Raw genomic sequence first — 18,964 nt, 5'->3', positions numbered from 1 at the left:
GAACAGGATGAAAACATTTTTAATAGAAAAAAGTACAAAAACAGATTCTTGTATAGTAGTTATTGATTTTTGAAATTACTGATGGTGGTTTGCGTAAAGCATATGACGCGGTTTTATATATACTGTTAATTACTTTATTAGCTGCAAAGTAATATATTTTTGGTATCTGTAACAGTACAGATCTCAGTGGCAGAAAGACTAGGGCTGTCACGATAATAGAATTTCAAGTTCAACACCAATACCCAGAAAAAATGTTTGATACTCAAGACAAACATTTTTTTACTAAAGTAAAAGGCACAGAACAATACTGGTTCATGCAAATATCTTCAGCTGCAGTTTATTTCCTGCATTTATTGTTGTTGTTTTGTTTTGTTTTTTATCACTTAGCATCTTATTTTTGCTGCTGCTAACCTAGAGTTAGTAAAGCAGATTCGCTGTTTCTGTCTAGCTACTGTAGCTGCTTCTCTCTCATCTGGGATTACGAGAAATTTAACACTTTTTAGACACAAACAATTGTGTTGTCCTGTTAAAAATAATACAGTCTATGAATGTTACAGATAAACAGGACAGCTATCACTCACTGTCAAGCTTGAGCATTAATGTTAGCTTTTTATTATTAGCCATAGCTAATACCTTAATGATGAATGATTTCCTAAAGAGAGACAAATGACAGTAGGTCCAAGGGTCTAGGGACTGAATGCCATCCTAGAGCATCTTTAGGACATTATGATAACATGCAATCACTACTGAATATAGCATTCACTGATATAGGCACACTAAGTGTCCAGCACATCTAGTTTCTATTTTCTCCAAAGTATAGAACAAAATAGTCTCGGGTTATTCTCATTTAAAGCTTTTAACAATTAAAATGGTCTGAATTTTGACCTTCTATGACTGCTTTCATTATATGTGAGCCTTTGGGTTCAGCTAAAAGCGGTGCAATTCATTTAAATAATCAGAGCAAAACATGCTAATAGTGTACAACAATCCGACAGGCTGGGATTGAAAAGATCAGAACTGAAAAGAACTAGCTGGCTGTTGTTGTTGGTAATATCTACCTATCATTCTCCCAACCACCTAAGGCCCAGAGAGGCAGAGAAGGTGAAGAGACTCTTAAAAGACTTTAAAGAAATTCTTTCAGTTATCGTGGTCCTTTTTCACTGAGTATAACTGTCACTGCAATAATATTCACTATATATAACTATCTAATCTTTAAAAGCACATTAGCTGTTCAACTGCAGCATTAGGAAGGACCTTATTCTATGTTTTTTACATCTTGCTAATATTAATACCGTCATAAACTCAAGTTATATTCTCCAGTATTACTTGAACATCGTGCCTTCTCTGTGTTTTTGTTGAAAGATTATATTTTATTTAACTTAAAACAATTTTTTTTACAAAAAGGTCAGCATATTAAGCAATACGGGTCATATGAAGCATTACCTTTGTGGAAGAAAAGGATCTGATTATATCTGGGGATTTGCTCTCTACTTTCACAGTGTCACTTCACTAAAGGTCCCCAGAGCTGATTTTTTTTGTAGCTGCACTTTCTCAAATCACTTGACAGAAAGCCACAGGAAGGAGAATTTTGATGTTTCTGTTTTATTTCAGACCAAAGTCATTCTAAAAGCCAACCAAGTAACTGGCTGCCATCTTAGAATGACTCCTTGCAGCCATTCTGAAGCCCTACAGGAGAAGTAGGAGAGTAGAAACACCAACCAAATCCAAACAAAAGATTCTTCAAAGGTTTTTTGACTTTACAAAGCTGATTTTTCACTGCAAGTTTATTTATTGTTAATCATGCACATTTCACAACATTACTGCTTTGACCCAGAGTTCTGACAGAATCAACAGCTCATCTCATGAGTACTGAACAAATGTCACGTTGATTTATGTTCTGGATACAAAAGGCAAGAAAAAGTACACTAACCTCTGTCATTACAATAATGATAATGAAGAGAGAGACATGCCTGTTACCACATGGGTGATAAATGGACTGATTCCTATATAGCACTCAAAGCTCTTTATACAACATGCCTCATTCATACAAGCAATTTTTCCTATTCTTGAGTGATTTCTATCTAACATTCATATACCGATGGATGCATCAGAAAGCAACTTGGGGTTAGTATCTTGCCCAAGGATATTTGGCATACAAACTGGAGAAGCCAAGGATTAAACCACCAACCTTTCAAATCAGTAGATGCCCTCCTCTACCTGCTGAGCTACAGCCCAAAGCTAGAGACACCCCGATCGTGATCCTCTACTGTGTTCATGCTTTAGTAACGGATTGGCTGACATGTTTCCCATTAGGTTTCAGAAATCTCTGATAGATTTCTATTCAGGGTTCTTTTAGCTCCATGTCTCGTCTCTTTGTTAATATCTCTGTTCCCTTCAGAGCAACCCAGTTCTTTCTAGACAGTCAAATGTGTTTTGCCCAGGTCCTGTTGAAACAAAGCTACACTTTATTACCTTTACAAAACTTCTAAATTTAATCCCCTGACAGAGGTAATCGATACAATCCTAACAGAATTCTGTAGTCACACTGTGTTGACTCAGCCCAGACAAAGACATGAGTTATAGCCTTTGCTGGATGGGTGATGTAGAACAGGTGCCAAGTCAACAGATCAGTGCCAGGATGGGTGGCCGAGGGACTGTGGAGCTGGAAGGCCAGGGAGGTTGGAGGTGCATGTTAATCACTTCAGGAGCAGGAGGCAGAGCTCTGCAGGTGTCTGTCCCACAAAGACCCATTCACTCCAAGTCCGGGCTGGCTTTCTTCTGACCACTCACTATTACAGACAGCTTCAGTCAGCTCACAAAACACAGCTCATGCACGATCCATCTCAGCAGAAGAAGTTATGAATCGCAGTCATCTCCGTTTCCATATGCAGCAAACACACACAGCCTTTGTTCTCTTTGAAATAATTCATGTGTGCTAGGATAGCGTTGCTGATAATTACCTCTCTACGTGACTCAGTCAAGAAATACTGCGTACATTTTTAACACCGCTACTACTTTATGCATTTGGCACTCAAGGATGTGAAGCACATCATTTCTGCTCCAACTGAATAGACAAACACGCAATGCCCTTTCTATATAACTCTGCTGCTCTATAATTCCCGTGCACAATCACTAATGAAATGCTACATTGACCATGAAACTATAATGAGACGAGTATAAGGCTAATGTGATTAACATAACATTGTCTCTCAATGTACAACATTGCTACAAATATGTTGACACTGATGAACAGGGTCATTTTAATACATCATGTATTTTATGTTGTTTGGAATGACACTGAAGCCAGTTCTGCAAACGCAAGGTCAAAATTTCCACAAGTCATCCCAGGAGGTTCAGGTGTTCATGTGCCTAATTTGTGAAATCATGTAATCTAGGATTGCCCTATGCGTCTGCATTCTTACATCAGAAAATAATGTGTGTGTGTGTGTGTGAAAAATCGTTTTGTCCAGACAGAAAAGGAATCCATGGTGCCCCTCTGGATAATGTTTGCAGCAGGTTTTTTATTTATTTCATTTCACGGCAGGAAAATCATACGTGTAACCCATCGTATTAATAAGGACTGTGCTCCACTTAGACCCTTTTTAGAGTTAGTTTTAAAAAGTGTCTAAAAGTGGCCTAAATTAAATTAAGTGTAAGTGCAAACATACTCTGCAACCCTAATGTGTCCTGATGGCTCCTCATGAAGGACGTGACCAGAAAATATGACACTTCTGCACAACATGGTGCTTTTTTCTGGTTCTTGCCCCACTTCTACAAGTTTCATGTGACTTTGTGTTGCTGGAACAGCTCGCAGAGTTTATTGGTTCTTGGAACATTTCATTTTGCTTGCCAGCCTCCACTTAACAAAATTACTGTGGCCAGGGCCATTGAACTTCTAGCGTAAGGGACTTAAACCTCAGCCACACACACCAACACAAGGTGAGCTGGTTGCAGTTTGCTTCACACAGTTCAATCTCAATACCACTTTGGTGTTTTCATACAAGCTGGCGTCTTCCATGCAAAGTACTGGTGACCACAGCTAATAGCAAAGAAGACTGTTTTGCTTTTTCTGACCAATTTCAGCCACTAACGGAAACCTCCTGCAATCACTTGCCAACCAGTTGCAAAATGTACACTTTTCCTTAGTGACCAGTGGTTGCCACAAAGTTTCTGACCTGTCTCTAGGCAGATGTGACTGTGGCCTTATTAGTGAATTTATACTTATGAAAACTTATAACATATCTGCAATTACACTGCAAATATTTTAAAACCATAAACCCTTCTGAAACCTTCTGCAGTAACCTGACCTGCACCTCACTATAAATTTAACATCACCATCAAGTTAGCCCACACAGGTATGAATGCTGGTAACAGTGTTGGCCAGTTGTGTAGGCTATGTTGCATGTTCTACATAGATTCACAGCAAAAATGTAGTCAAGGTGTTAGAGAGTAACAAAGTCAGGCCCAGCTGGGAGCTGGCATAGAAAAGGTGATGTGTCTCAGATGTCCAGTTTTCATCTGATTACCCAAGACACATTTGGAAAACCATCGCTGCATTTAGCTTTACTTAAAGTTACAGTAGACTGGTAAGTGGTTCTGGAAATGATCAGGAGGAAAGATTAAAGTCAGTAAAACCTGTTTACCTTTTCTGAAACATACGCTTTATCTCATCATAGCAGGAGAAGTGATCAGGTGCACAAATTAAACTAGCACTGTTAGCACTGTTCAGTTACACCTGTGCTTTTCTTGCATTGACGGTTCATAAATGTCATGAAAAAAGGTCTTTAAAGACCTTAAAGAATCGTCATTTGTGTTAATAATTACACTTGTGCTTTGCTGCTGAGTCAATGCAAGCTGTGAAAAGACATCTAGGGTTTTAACAGAGTAACCAATTTATTAAAAGGCTTTCATAAAAATGTTAAGATTACCTTTAATCAGACAGAATGATGAAGTATGACACTCTGTAACTGCATACATGTTCATCTGAATCTCCAATTGTTTTTGCTGTTGATGCCCCTTAATCCCTGTTCCAATGAGACAATGTGTCCCAGCTACTGCTGGTGTGATTATAATGGCTGGCTGGATGAAGCAACATTATAATGCAACCAAAATAGATGGGTGGATATTTCATGGGTGCATTTATATTACTAAAAACTGTTAGGTTAGTGTTTGCTATCTCTGACAGCACAGAAAAAGACAATAAGGTGGCACGTTGATAAAAACACTAGCTTGATTAAATGTCATAGTGGCTGAATCCTTTCTTTAGAGGCTACGATAATTCCCTGATTTGACTTCATAATATGATTCCCCCTTAAGAGACTACATCTCTGCTAGTAGTATTGGTTGTCCTAGATACACAAAATGCAGGTACTATAAAATGCCCATGGTCTGTTGCAATACACTGCAACTGCTATTTCAGTGTATTGCAAAAGAAATGAATGCATGGAGACATCTTTTCTGTTGTTTACAACGCTTCTTTTGCAAGTGTTAAGATGTCTTGCAATGGTACAAAATATTGGCATGGAAATGTTAGTATCATCCGTCAGAAATATCAGACTGTGACTAATCGTGTATCACATAAACCAACCTGCTCTGTTATGTCTGCCCCTGTGACACAGTCAGGGAGGGAAGGAGTGATGGATAGATGGAAAGTATAACATTCAAAACACGGATTCAAATTCAGACAGTGCCACTAAACTGAAACAAAGACGTCATCTGACCAGCTCACACAGTTACATTCAAATTACAAATATGCCACGGGGCTAACAGTTAAGAATACTAAGTTTTGAAGCAGCGGACGTCCTAATAAGTTAGTGCCTTACTGCATAAACTGTTCTTAAGATTAAAATGACCTCAGGTCGTGTCAGGCTCATTAGAAAAATGCCATTTTAACCTTCTGATATTTAAGTGGTGATTATAAAAAATTCATGAAAAATTAAAAAGTTTGGTTTGGTCTCCATCGATAGGATAAAACATTTTCCTATTGCAACCATTCTAAAACATCTTTCTGCGTTTGGCACAACATGCAGTAACCCCTATAATTGTTTTTTAAGATGATCATGTCCAAATATTTGAACATTATTCCCCTCAAGAAAGACAGAATACATAAATACAAGACAGTTGGCACACAGGGAAGTGTGTGATAACTTACGTAGCAAAGGGAAAAACAAAGATTTTTTAAACATTAGCATTCATTGGAAGTCTTCTTGTTTACCCCCAGTTATTGAATATTTTTCGCTTTTCAGCACACTCATAGGTGGCGCAGAGATTCTCATTCTGTCCAGAGACTGCTCACTGTGTGTGAGCTGCAAATATTTTCAAAATGAGCTCCTACCTTATTACCAATCAGTCTAAAATGTATTCTGACAAAAGAAGCATCTGAGGAACTTTTAAAAATATGATTGTCATGACCTAAGTCAACCATAGCAAACAATTAAGAGGCTAAGGTCCTACACACATAACAGTCTGTGTAAAGGAGCATTTTGTTTGTACTAACTGTGCTGTAAAGTGTAGCATACACCTTCTATATAGTGATACACATCAAGCAATCTTTTGGGATGTTTCTGAATGCAGCAGCATTCTCTGTAACACAGTCTGAAATGCATAAATGAGCTAAATTCTGAGTCAGTGCAAAACTTCTGCAGAAATGTCAAAAGCCTTAAGAGAGAAAGACATCAGATGTTTATTTCTTTTCTTTCTCTTCATACTATAAATTACTGTTTTACATAGTGCATGAGGGCTGTTATCTATACACATCCACTATGTGAGCTGGTTGACAAAGTCAGCAGTGCCTCGGGTTTGTACTACAAAGCAATTGCAACATACACAGGACATCCCTATCTTTGTTGAACAAAGACAGTGTTCCACCGATGTGGACATTAAAGTTATTCTATTCTATTCGGTTTTATTCTGTCTGGCTTCATTTACTTTAACATCTGGACTCAAGTGCAGGAGTCATTCCAACGTGATTGGTTGTCATTCAACCCAGGGTTTAACTTTCTCGCTACAAACACATTTACTTGAAAGGAGCGGTGTTAGCAGCATCTGACCAATCTCCAACACAGTACAGAGAAATCTGTGTGTGTGTGTTTGTTTGAGTACATGTTTGAGTGCATGTTTGTGAGGACAGAAAATTGGCATGCTGCTATACTTGTGGGGACCAGTAGTCACTTATGGGGACAAAATGCCGTCCCCACAAGTTTGAAGGCATTTTTGAGGCTCAAAATGTGGTTTTAGTGTCAGGGTCACTATTAGGTTCTGGCTAGGTTTAGGCTTAGGTTTAGGATTAGGCATCCATTTTTGATGGTTATTGTTAGGGTTAAGCATTCTGCAAATGAGATGTCCGCAGAGAGAGAGAGAGGATAAAAGTATACAACTAAAAGCACTGTATGAATGTCTGTGTACTTTTAGCACGTTGGTCAGTAATGCTGAAAGACTATGATACTTACAAAGTCTTTTTTTTTTTTCAAAACCATGAAGGAAAGCCACCAAAAATACCAACTGTGTAGCAAATTTACCAGATGAGTTTTACCATTAAGACAGGAGCATATGCCAAATTATATTTGCATATTCTATTAAATTAATATTTAAATTTACATAAGACAATTTTAGCCTTGTTTTTTCAGCTACAGCCCAGGTGCTACCTAATGGTCTGAAAGCAAGTAACAAATAAAAATAAAAACAGAATTCAGATGCAGATTTAGTCTACCAGCAGATTTAACATAAACTCCACAGATGCAAACCGATTCACTATATTTGTATAATATATTAATGGCTACAGAATAATAAATATTGTTAAACTAAATGCAACCAGCAGTGGACAAAAATGAAGGATTAAAGTTGCCTCTAAGGATCTATATTTCTTAGTGAGAGTCATCAGGGAAAGATGAAGACTATAAATCCACCAAGGTATAAGGGATCTTCCAGGAATGTTGGCAATCCTGAGTATTGACTTGTCGGTGGGCAGGGAGTTTGTATCTGTTAATCTCTTATCTTCGACATAACCTTCTTCAGCACAGGTTAGATCTGAAGAATAAGTTGCCATGGCAATGTGCCCGGTAAAAATCAAGCATAATTATTGCACTGAAAACCCAGGTTTAAACCTGAAGTTACCACTTGCTGCATAGTGCAGACCTTTGGCCTCAGATCTCACTACAGTGTCACCACTGTTTGGCTGGTCACTCCATACATATTCCTTACACAAAAGAGTGCACATAAACCACCATAATGGGTGTCTGTGTAAGCTTCCAATTAAAAGCATTTAATAATTTATCTGTGTATATCCATGTTCCACTTGAAAGACTCGGCATGCAGGTCGTGTTATATCTAAGTGATAACTCACACATTAACACAAGGTGTTCCTATCCAACTGACTCCACCAGTCAGTTGGATAAAAGTTTAAATGTATATAGAAAACTCAAGGAAGCCAAGTTGCTTTCACTTAGAACTTAGATAAACCTGCAGTCAGGGTTATCACAACATTTCAATGGAAATAACTAGTATTATTATAAAATTGTAATGAAAAAACCCAAGCATCAGGCAGTTTGTGAAATAGTCACAAAATATAAAGTCTTATGTTGTTAAATGGGCACAAATTTTCCATATTTTTGAGTTCTATGTGGCTATGAAGCAATGATATATTAGTAGGATACTTTGGTGTCCTATTTGGTTTAGGACAGCTGCAACAGAATGTACTGTCTTAGTCCTTGTAACATGTCATTTTGCTTGCTAGGCCTCCTTTAATTACATTACTGTTCCTTTGACCTTCTACTGGAAGTGACTTAGACAGTAAGGAAATCAGAGTCAGATGTAAACACTGATTTGTCTGAGCTGCTCACTTGCCATCCAATTTCCAAAGACACTTTTTAAAAAACAAGTGTAAACTCAGACCTAGACTGTTTGCATGATGGTTCACTGACAAAGCCTACTGATCACAGTTTTTAAGTTTTAAAAAGTACCCTCATGTTTATCTGGAAAGAAAATTATAAGGCTGTATAGTGGGTTTGTAGATGATCTGTTAATGGTCAGTGGGGCGGGGTTGCAAAATACCAATTTAACGTGCTTTCGTTCTGAATGTTGAGTGTCACAAAAAAAAAAAGATTGGGTGACAGTTTATAAATTTCGATTTGCCACGAGGCTGAGATATAAATTAATTGCACAGTTAATTGCTTTAACAGCGCACCTCGAGGCCATCGGAAGGCTATCGAGTGTGAAAAGCCTGATCAGGATACATCAGCGTCTATTGAGAATAACTCTTTCAAAACATCCACTTCACTCGGGCGCTTGTGTGTATACATCACTATTAACCCAACAACAGCAGCACTCCATCAGTCAGCCGCCCCTTCTCCAAATAAGGTAATTAGAGTAGAGAAACCGGAAGACTCTCCATGGAAACTCACTCACAAACAGCACGAGCGAAAAACAATAGAGCAGTGAGGATGAGATGATTGACAGCTCGTGGCGGCTCTCGCGTCCTTCGACTGCATCCATGAATGTTTACAACAGGGGAGCACGCGCAGATATATTCAATTTCATCCGAGCCCTCGTTGTTACAGATTTTTTTAAGGAGCATTAAATATATCTCTTCCCACCGCGCCACACTAAAAACGTATATTTAAACAATAAATTAGCTAAAGCTTTAACCAAATAACACCGAGTCCAGTTCATTACACTTCAGACGAGCACCTGCTTATGTCAGGAAACACAGCCCGCGGGTTATTGTGAGCTTTCCTGATGTTAATTGACATTTTTGTCACACCCGCCTCCTGCTGAGAGAACAGGATAAAACTTATGAGATAATAACAGAGCTGTTTTCTGGTTACCTCAGTTTCTCCCGGTCATCGTTGCTCCCGCAGGCGAAGTGACTCCCCGTTGTGATGAGCAGTACTCCGAGCCTCACCGCGAACGCCGTTATTTTTGCCTGCAAGTTAGCCTAGCTGCTGCAGGGAGAGCCTACTACTCTCACAACCTGCCAAATCTCTCAAACTGGAGTTGGCAGGTTGCTGTCGGCGAGTCCCTTTAGTCGCTCCACATGCAGCGGGGAAAAAATAAAAAATAATAACAAACAGTAAACCTAACCTAATGGGCTTTGAAGTTATTGGATGCACTCGAAGCGGCTAATAAATACGTTAATTAGAGACAGCGAAGTTGTATTCTAGTGTACGAAAGGCAGAGCAGCCTTTATCCCGCTCATCCACAACAGTGCTGGATGCTGTCGGTCACAGCGAGTGTCTCCGCCCCATTCAAACTACTATTGGAGGAAAATTAACCTAATTCGATTATTCATAAAAAGACTTGTTACTTTCAGTGAATTTATTCCTGTTATTACGTTTAAGTTTTTCTGTCAGTGAATTTTAAAAAAAATACAATTTTGTTAAACCTTCCATTAAAATTCATAAAACTCTATATCAATTTTTAATTTAATTTAATTTTATTTTATTTTATTTTATCAGTTTCATCTTGCATTTCTCTGTAGGCTTCTCCTATCTATTGATATGACATGATTGATGTCAATACTACATCGTGAAGCCCGCGGGAATACAAAAAAGACGTCTACAGAATATTTTTCAAATTAAAAGTGTTCCTTATTTGGAAAAATGCTACCCTGTACTACAGTCTATGTGTTAAAACAAATGACAATACAGTTTTCAGTTATATTGTATTGTGAGGCATAATCATGTTAATAAAATAAACCCTGTTAGCCAAGCCGTTTTTTCCTTAAAGAATTGTAACATAAAAACACAGTTCTGACACTAATGCTTTTATTTTGAAAATAGCGTTAACTAAACCGGAAACCTCATTGCTTCCGTTTACTGCGAGCTTGGCTGTTCGTGTTTTGTAAAATGACCAATCATACTGGAATACTGAGCATATGCGCTTGTTTTAGGTATGTAAAATGCAGAGGCGGGCGGGGTTAAGGTCACGTCACAGATAATAACCGGTCACGTCGGATTTTTAGCCTTATGAAACGACTGAAGACTCAAATCGAGGTCACTCTTTGTGAGTACTTCCTTTTAGCTGTCAACACCGAGTGTTGAGGGGTGGTGAGTACAAGTAGGCGACACAACAGCAGTGTAGAAAACCGATAAGCCAGATATCATTTGTAGTATATTGTTTCGCACATAGCTAAGTTTGGGTAGGAAGCTAAAGTTTGCTGGGTCGGTGTCCTCGTTATACTGTTAACTATTACTAAGCTAACGTTAGCTAGTTATGTGTAGGTGAAGTTATCCTGGAACTAATCGTTCAACTAACCATATTACTCGACTAATATTTTGTCTGTGGATATGCTACTGAGCTAGTTCGCTGCTGTCTATCAAATATTAATGTCCTGCGACAATGCTAGTCGCTCGTGTCCTCGTATCATTCAAAATGTGTAGTTGATGTCAACTGTGGCAAGTTGTCACAACCCTCTAGCTTCATAATACCAGCTGATTATTGGGGTCGGACTAGCGAGTCATTAAATGCCATTGTGACATATGGCTAAGTTTACGACTCTACTCAATTGCTACCTTTGCACTCATTACAGTTAGGATACTGTAGCTGAATGACTTGTATCCCAGTCCTTCTGAATGTGGTGCAGGACATGACCACACAATATACTGCAAAGACTGTAATAAAATGTGATTAGCATGTTCTATAAAGGGAAACCGTTTTTCTTCCACATATAAACTAGGTGCTGAGTGAACGCAGACAGAAAAAAAACTTTTGGGTGCTGTGTTCTAAGTCTGGAAACAATGTATTCAGAAAGTTTTCAGAACTTTATTCGCCTCAAAATGACGAAATAAAAACGTAGAAAATATGTTAATTAAGAAAACGTGAATATCACATTAACCTTGTTTTATTAGAGGTGTGTCACCTGGGATATATTTCCAGGCTTATACATAGATGTTTGTATTTAATTTACAAACTGTCGGTGGAATAAATCATGAGTCTGGGTGGGGATCCCCTTGGCAGGTTGAACGTCTTTGCCAACTGCAGTAGTCTATATTGTCTATTTTCTGGTCACTCACTCTTGTAGCTTTCAGGCGATGAGAGGACTTGGTTTGCTCAGGTTAGAAATCTTTTTTCCTCATAGTCTGATATGAGGAACCTCCTTCTGCCTGCCATCTGGGCCATAAACCCGATATCATTGGAGTACTGCAGTGATGAGCGTCCTTCTGAAGGTTCTCTCATCTCCACACAGAATTTCAGTAAGAACGACCACTGGGTCACTTCTAGTAAAGTCCCTGCTCTTTTGGTTGATTGGATGGCCTGCTAGTTCAAAAGTTTCAAGAGTCCTGTTTATTCCAAACTGCTTTCATTTAAGAAATATAAAGGCCATTCTGTTCTTTGGAATTTTCCCTGCAGCAAAATGCTTAGCATGCTTTGCAATGCTGCACTGTTTCTGATCACTGCAGGAATTCTGACTTACCCTGGTTTTTGCTTTGACGTGCATCATCAGGCATGAGACTTTATATAGGCAGGTGCCTTTCCAAATCTAGTCTGGTTAATTAAATTTACCACAATTTATCAGTCAAGATTTTGAAACACTTCAAGGGAAATCAAGAGAAATAGGAGTTAAAGTACACAAGGAGTTTTTTTTTTCATTAGTCGTTTTTGTTTTTGCTGTGATATCGCAAGGTGTGGGAATTAGATTGTTTGTTTTCTTTAAAGGGTATTCAGAATAACTCCTATATTCTTTTCTTTGTCAGGTATGGCTGAGATTTAGAGGCAGATGTGAACCAAGTGAAAGCCCTGCCATCAATCCCCAGCACATCCATGTGTATAATTTTCTTCAAGTTTGACCCCCGGCCTGCATCCAAAAATGCCTACAGGTAAGGCAGTTAAGTCATGCATTAAATATACAAGGACTTGAAGCAAGTTCTTGATAAACAATAGAGCTGTCTCATATGACTGTAGGTAATAAAGCAAAAACAAGGTAAGCACAAAAAACAGGTATCAGCAAACCCTCTCGAGGCATTGTCAGCCACAGAACTGCACACTCTGAGCAGAGATTTTAGTATCTTGCCTAAGGACACTCCAGCAGAGACTCTAAGTGCAATATTACTCTCCTAACCTCGTAAATCAAGTGTGTAGCAGCAAGTGGAGAAACATTGTGGTTATGTTAATGTTATTGCCATCTCTGTGTGCTATGTTTTAGGGGGCGAGGTGATAAAAACTCTATAGAACATTTATGTTCTCATGCAGATTTATTATGTAACTGTTTGGGCCAGTTTTAATATTTTACTTAGAGCATATTTCTCAAAATTCATAGTTAACATGCAGCTACCAAACTCTTGCAATGTTTTTTCACATCTTTGCTGTGATTCCCTCACAAAGCCGGATACTCCCTGTAGCTAGGAAAGTTAGAAACAGCCTCTCTACCAATTTTATGAAAGCACTGACTCTTTGTGCAACCTCCGTGTGTCCTACCCAGCAGTAAATGCTAACTTCTTTTAGTGAACAGCACAGATCGGTGTAGTACAAGCAGTCAGTGTGAGTTACAGCCTGATGGTATGTGGAGCCCCAGCTTATTATAATCCCCCAGAGCTTGAGAGCAAGCTCTCTGCCAGGCCATTGTCCATCTTTGTCCTTCCCTCTGGGAGTCTGACCTCACCTAAGGAGATCACAGCAGAGGTGTGTTATGAGTACTGACTCAGACCTGAACCTGGGGAAAGGTGAAATGCACTGTGTCCTAATGCAGCATCATGTCTGCTATTTATAGACTGTACTGGCTGCAGAAGCAGTTTCTTTTTCTCAGGCGAATGTGTAAATCAAAAGGAATATGCAGCATGCTAAGATAAAATTGGATTGAAGGCAGAATTAAAGTTTCATTAAGTGCAATTATTATAGCGCTCACAGCACAAAATGACAGGAATGGATCTGCGGGAGTTAAATGGGTTAATATTCCACACAAATGACTCGCTGATTACCCTCATGCTGAGATCTCTGTATTCAGAAACGCAATTTCTAGTCTCCACTGTGTTTTTCTTCACCAGCTGCTCAGAACAAAAGCACTGCAGCAGTCCACCAAATAGCATTGCAGTATGATTTTGACCTGGATATATTGTATCACTTCTCATTAAGGTTAGTCATTTAAATATAATATAAAAGTGCCACTTACAATCCCTTTAACCAAAAGATGATGCTGATGTACTAAACAAACAGCATAATGGCAGCCCTTCATAGAGCTTTTGTAATAGTTTTTTATCTCATGTTGCTCATGGCTCTTTGCAAGTAAATTATAGTATATGATAAATAGATTGGTTCTTATATAGCACTTCTGTACTGTATTTGAGCACTAAAAGAAGAATACAACATGTCTCATTCACCCCACATTCATATAAGCACTTTCTTCTATTTCTAAGTGCTTAGAAAACCACCAACCCTCTGATCAGTAAATCACCTGTCCCACCTCCTGAGCTGGAGCCACCCCTAAGCATGTATTCATGATGTAAGCATGTTGACACTGTAACTGAACAGCAAATAAAATACTTGATCCTCTTGGGATCAAGTATTTTATTTTTAACTAAATTTATCAAAGGCTCAGGAAATTATCCCATGGGAGCCACATGTGTTTGGATACATAAGTCACTGTGTTTGTTGAATAGAAAGAAATCAAAGTTGAGTGTCAATGAGCTTTGATAGCTCTTTCCTTACCACTGTGCCTCCTACATGATCCAGCTGGCTGAATCACGCTGTGATCCGAGCAACTTGCATGGGATTTGCCCCTCAGGATGCAAAAGCAGATGCTCTCTTCCTGTGTAGCATCATTAGTGTTAGCTTTGTTTTCAGGAGCAGTGGTGGCTCATAAAGCACCATGGGAACGGGCTGTCATTAGCCTTTGATACACAGAGGTCGACCCCTGTTATGTCATTTGGCCTTATTTGTTTGCTTTTAACAAGATGCAAGCTCCTATGTTGAAGGAATAATAGGAAGACCATTAGAAGCTTAGGAATAAAAACATACATTTGTAGGTTCTGATGCATTTCACTGACCTCTGTGGCTTTTAATGATTTGTAATCATATGACAGCAGTCTTTACCTCAATACATCTAAAGATGAAGTTATAAAATTGCTTGAAATATTTAAAAATATTGAATGAAATGCAATGGTTTACAAGCAGTTTAAACCCTATATTTATTGGAAATGGCACAAAAACTAAATAAAACCAAACCTTTTTTTAATGTATGGCATTTTTTTAAAGTCAGTGCCAGCAACAAGCAATACTTTCCAAAAAAGTTGGGACAGGGAATGTTTACATCTGTCCTTAATTTAGTTTAGTTATTTATTTATTTGACTGTCAGAGACCATGAACAAAAGCATTCATCTCTTAGGAGGAGTGATGCTTTATAACAGATTTAGCTACTAGCTCATTTCCATCTGCTGTCCCTGGGGAGGCAGATGCAATAGTAAATATGACATACAAATATATATCCAAGCAACTCGATATAAAAAGGATTATATTATCAAGCAAACATACTCAGACTAACAGCCCCATCCCCCTTGCTCCCATCACACACTGAGATTTAAATTGTGCATGTTTGGGGGGCACATATATATACAGTCATGAAGAAGAAATGTTGTCATGGAACTCAGTCTAAATGCACCTGGTGATTCAGTAGCTTGTAGAACCAGCTTTAGCAGCTATAACTTAAAGTCATAGTTTTCTGTATGACTTTTATCAGTCTCTCACATCATTGTGAAGGAATTGTGGCCAACTTTTCTTTACAATATTGCTTTAGTTCTTTGAGATTTGTGGGCATTCGCTTATGCACAACTCTCTTAAGGACCTGCTACATACAGGTCTGGACCATTTCAGCACATTGATTCTTTTCTTTTTCAGCCATTCTGTTGAAGATTTGCTGCTGTGCTTGAGATCATTGTCTTGTTGGATGTTAGATGGAGGGGTTTTTTGGTTTGTTTTTTAAAGGTGACAATGGCCAGACATCTACACTGTAGTCTTGTTTATCTGAAGGACATTGTTTCAGAAGCCTTGGGATTTAGGAGGAAGAGGCTTTCTCCTGGAAACCTTTTCAGACACCCATACTCTGAGTGGTAGCACTTGGGTTTTCTGCAGTTTCTTTAAGCATTGCATCGTCTGACGTTGGGGTGACTTTGCTGCTCCCCAAGTCTTGGTAACATTGCGGCATTGTATTAACACATATCTGAATGCTCCAGACCAACAAACAGTTAAAACGTCCACATTTATAGAGGCGCTCACAGTTTCTGAAGAACAGTTAGACAATTGGAGTGGTGTAGTTAGCAGCACCTCCTATTACTTACCCTCTTCATTCATATGAAACAATAGAGTAGTACTTAGTTACAGGTTTTCTAACCGTGGAGATGCTATTAAACGATTTCTATAAGCAGGCTAGACATCTGAGTGAAAAATTGCTTGTAAAAACATAACATTTTTTTATATTTCATTTCATACTGCCCCAAAAGTTTTTGATAGGTGACTACAGATAGGCAAGCTCTTTCACAGCAAAGCCCTGCTGCTGTATACAGAGATTTCTCCAGAGATTTTTTGAATCATTTTAATAATATTCTGTGCCATAGATAATTCTACATAGTTTGGCATTAAGATGTATTGAAATGCTTTATCTGTATTTTCAATGCATCTTTTCACAATACGAAGCCACTTCCCCATATGTACTTAAAAATAAGACAGATGCTTTTTATTTGTTTATGTTATTAATTTGCTGCTATAGTGCAGATTATTTTATTACGCAAATTGCATGAAATAGAGAGGTTACCTTTTTCATCAAGGAACAGAGTCAATGTTTACTGTTTTTCATAATATCTGAGTAGGAAAGATGGGCTGTGTGAAGCTGTGTGATTGTTGGGTCTTAACTGCTAAGTGAGGACATATTAGCCCACTACAAAAATGACAAAAAGTGACCCGTGAATAAAGGCACATGTTAGAACAGGTGTTGCATTAGATACAGGTCACAATACAGTGTTTTGCTGTTAATGGTTGTGAGCATAATGGCGTCATTACAATCTGATTCACTCCGAATAATAATAAACTGTAGGTCAAAGTTTAGTGCAGCGCTTAACTGACAGACAGTCTGTGTCAGACTTAAGAGTCCCATTGAAGGGGATTTATTGGAAATCAGATCACACTCTTGTTCAGGCTATTCGCTCTTGTTTGCAGCAGTAAATGTTTGTCTCGTAGCATTGCTTCGACAATAAAAAACAAATTTAAAATGGAATAAAACACCTGCAGAGGTTACGTGCATGTGGCAGACACAGCCAGCTTTGCAAAATGAGATTGAGATAAGATGATTTACTTGTAAAATACTATTTCAAATTGTTTTAACCCCTTAATAGCCTGCTTTTTCTCCGCTTTAGGTAGCTCCTAACAGCAGTGGGGTTATCCAACACTTGATTCAAGCTATTTGATAGTTACAGAGTTTAATAGTCATAAACTCTCATTTATGTGGCTGTGTCAGTACTTAGAGATGCTCATGCATATTTCTCCAAAATTCAACCTGGTCTATTTCAAATGTTCAGAATCTTTGAGCTCTTCATTCTAAATATTTACAATACAATAATATGTATTGTATTCTAGTTTCTTTGTTTGTTTTTTAAGATTCAAAGTGTTTTCAGTTGTTTCTAAAAATGAATAAAACCACAAAGCCAAAGGCATTGGAGTCATTTCATAAAAAACATCAGTGATTTCCTCCCACGAGTTACATGGTCTCAAAATACATAAGAGTGGATGGGAATTTGTTGCTTGTTGCTCAAGAATTTGGCTTCGGATTGTGAAACTTGGAGCTGGTGTAAAATTGATTTTCTTGCAAAATTTCACATGACTAGCTGCTCTAGTTGGGAAATAGTAATGAAACACCATACTTCAACCCCATCCCACGTACTACAGGGATCTGTAACTGTTCATCCGTCCATCCATCCATCCATTTACTACTGCTTATACGAGTTCAGGTTGCAGGGCCATCAATGTAACCAGAGACCAGTGTCCAATCCACACAAGACACTAAAATCCTATGTCTCCTCCTGTGGTTGATGGGCCCACAGGAGGACGGACCTATGGAGTTTCTTTGGGCTTGCTTTTCCTACCCTGGGCCTCATTCCAAGATGAGACCCCTGTGACTCAAATCCAACCACTGCAAGAAGGTTACAATTCATTTTTGCACGTCTTCATTAAATAAACCTGTTTTATATGGAGGGACTCAATCATATCCAAAAGCCTGCTGTATATGGATAAATTCTCCAAACTTGAGCTCCTGACTCTATTGCCTTTTGCTTTTTTCAGTTACATTCCTTTTGATCCTCTTTACTTTGGTCATCTTCAAAGAAACACCTTCTCTTTGCAGCCTTGACCCTTTATATTCTCTCCTCTGGCTCCTGCTCAATCAATTTAGAAAATGAGATGCTTAACGTGAGTGCTTCTGGTTGTATCTGAGGACTTTATTATACTGAAAATGTGAAAGTTGCACTGTAACAGTCTGGGAGCTTATTTTTTACACTGACCTTCTGGCCATAAACCATCATTACAGATGCTGTATGTATATATGTACTGTAATTATATAAGTCTCTAGTGGATAATAGTAGCATATGTTCTTACCTTCATGTTAAGATCAAATGAATTAGACTCACCATATGATAGAAATATATTCTTTTCTTTTTTTTTTCTTTTTTTTTAAATAAATGTCCCATAGGCGAGAGAGGGAGAAAGCTGGATGAAAATAGCAAGAAGAAAGATCAAAAAGTGAGCAAAAAGTGTAGTGGACATGTGATTAGAGTCAACAAAAGATATACAAAGCCAGTGTCGATTGGTTTGCCTACATTCACTGATGATGATTTCACATAAATAAGCATATATTGATATATATTGATATCAAATGTGGATTCCCAGCCCTTAGGATAATGTTATGTTATGTTATGTTATGTTATGTTATGTTATGTTATGTTATGTTATGTTATGTTATGTTATGTTATGTTATGTTATGTTATGTTATGTT

At 38.2% G+C, this 18,964-nt stretch overlaps 2 protein-coding genes across 11 annotated transcripts in view; one reads left to right on the top strand and one right to left on the bottom strand.

The window, feature by feature from the left end:
• The window catches only part of arvcfb (ARVCF delta catenin family member b), a 242,479-nt gene extending 232,269 nt beyond the window's left edge, over positions 1 to 10,210 (bottom strand). For all 8 annotated transcript variants that reach the window (XM_005747739.1, XM_013914544.1, XM_005747742.1 and 5 more), the window contains exon 1: positions 9,822 to 10,210. The gene's annotated coding sequence lies outside the window, so the exon portion shown is untranslated. The remainder of the gene's footprint in view (positions 1 to 9,821) is intronic.
• Positions 10,211 to 10,807: 597 nt separating this feature from the next.
• The window catches only part of tango2 (transport and golgi organization 2 homolog (Drosophila)), a 19,003-nt gene continuing 10,846 nt past the window's right edge, over positions 10,808 to 18,964 (top strand). The window contains exons 1-2 of one of the 3 annotated variants that reach the window (XM_005747737.2): positions 10,808 to 10,885; positions 12,690 to 12,812. In XM_005747737.2, the coding sequence (XP_005747794.1) occupies positions 12,757 to 12,812 (56 nt within the window). In that variant the 5' untranslated portion in view covers positions 10,808 to 10,885; positions 12,690 to 12,756. The other 2 variants (XM_005747736.2, XM_005747738.2) reach the window with 2 other exon arrangements.

Source organism: Pundamilia nyererei, unplaced genomic scaffold (genome assembly GCF_000239375.1).
Source record: "Pundamilia nyererei isolate P.nyererei 1_Seehausen unplaced genomic scaffold, PunNye1.0 scaffold00203, whole genome shotgun sequence".
Lineage (NCBI taxonomy): Eukaryota > Metazoa > Chordata > Actinopteri > Cichliformes > Cichlidae > Pundamilia > Pundamilia nyererei.
The sequence above is the reverse complement of the archived record's forward strand: the minus strand, read 5'-3'. Positions and strand labels throughout refer to the sequence as shown.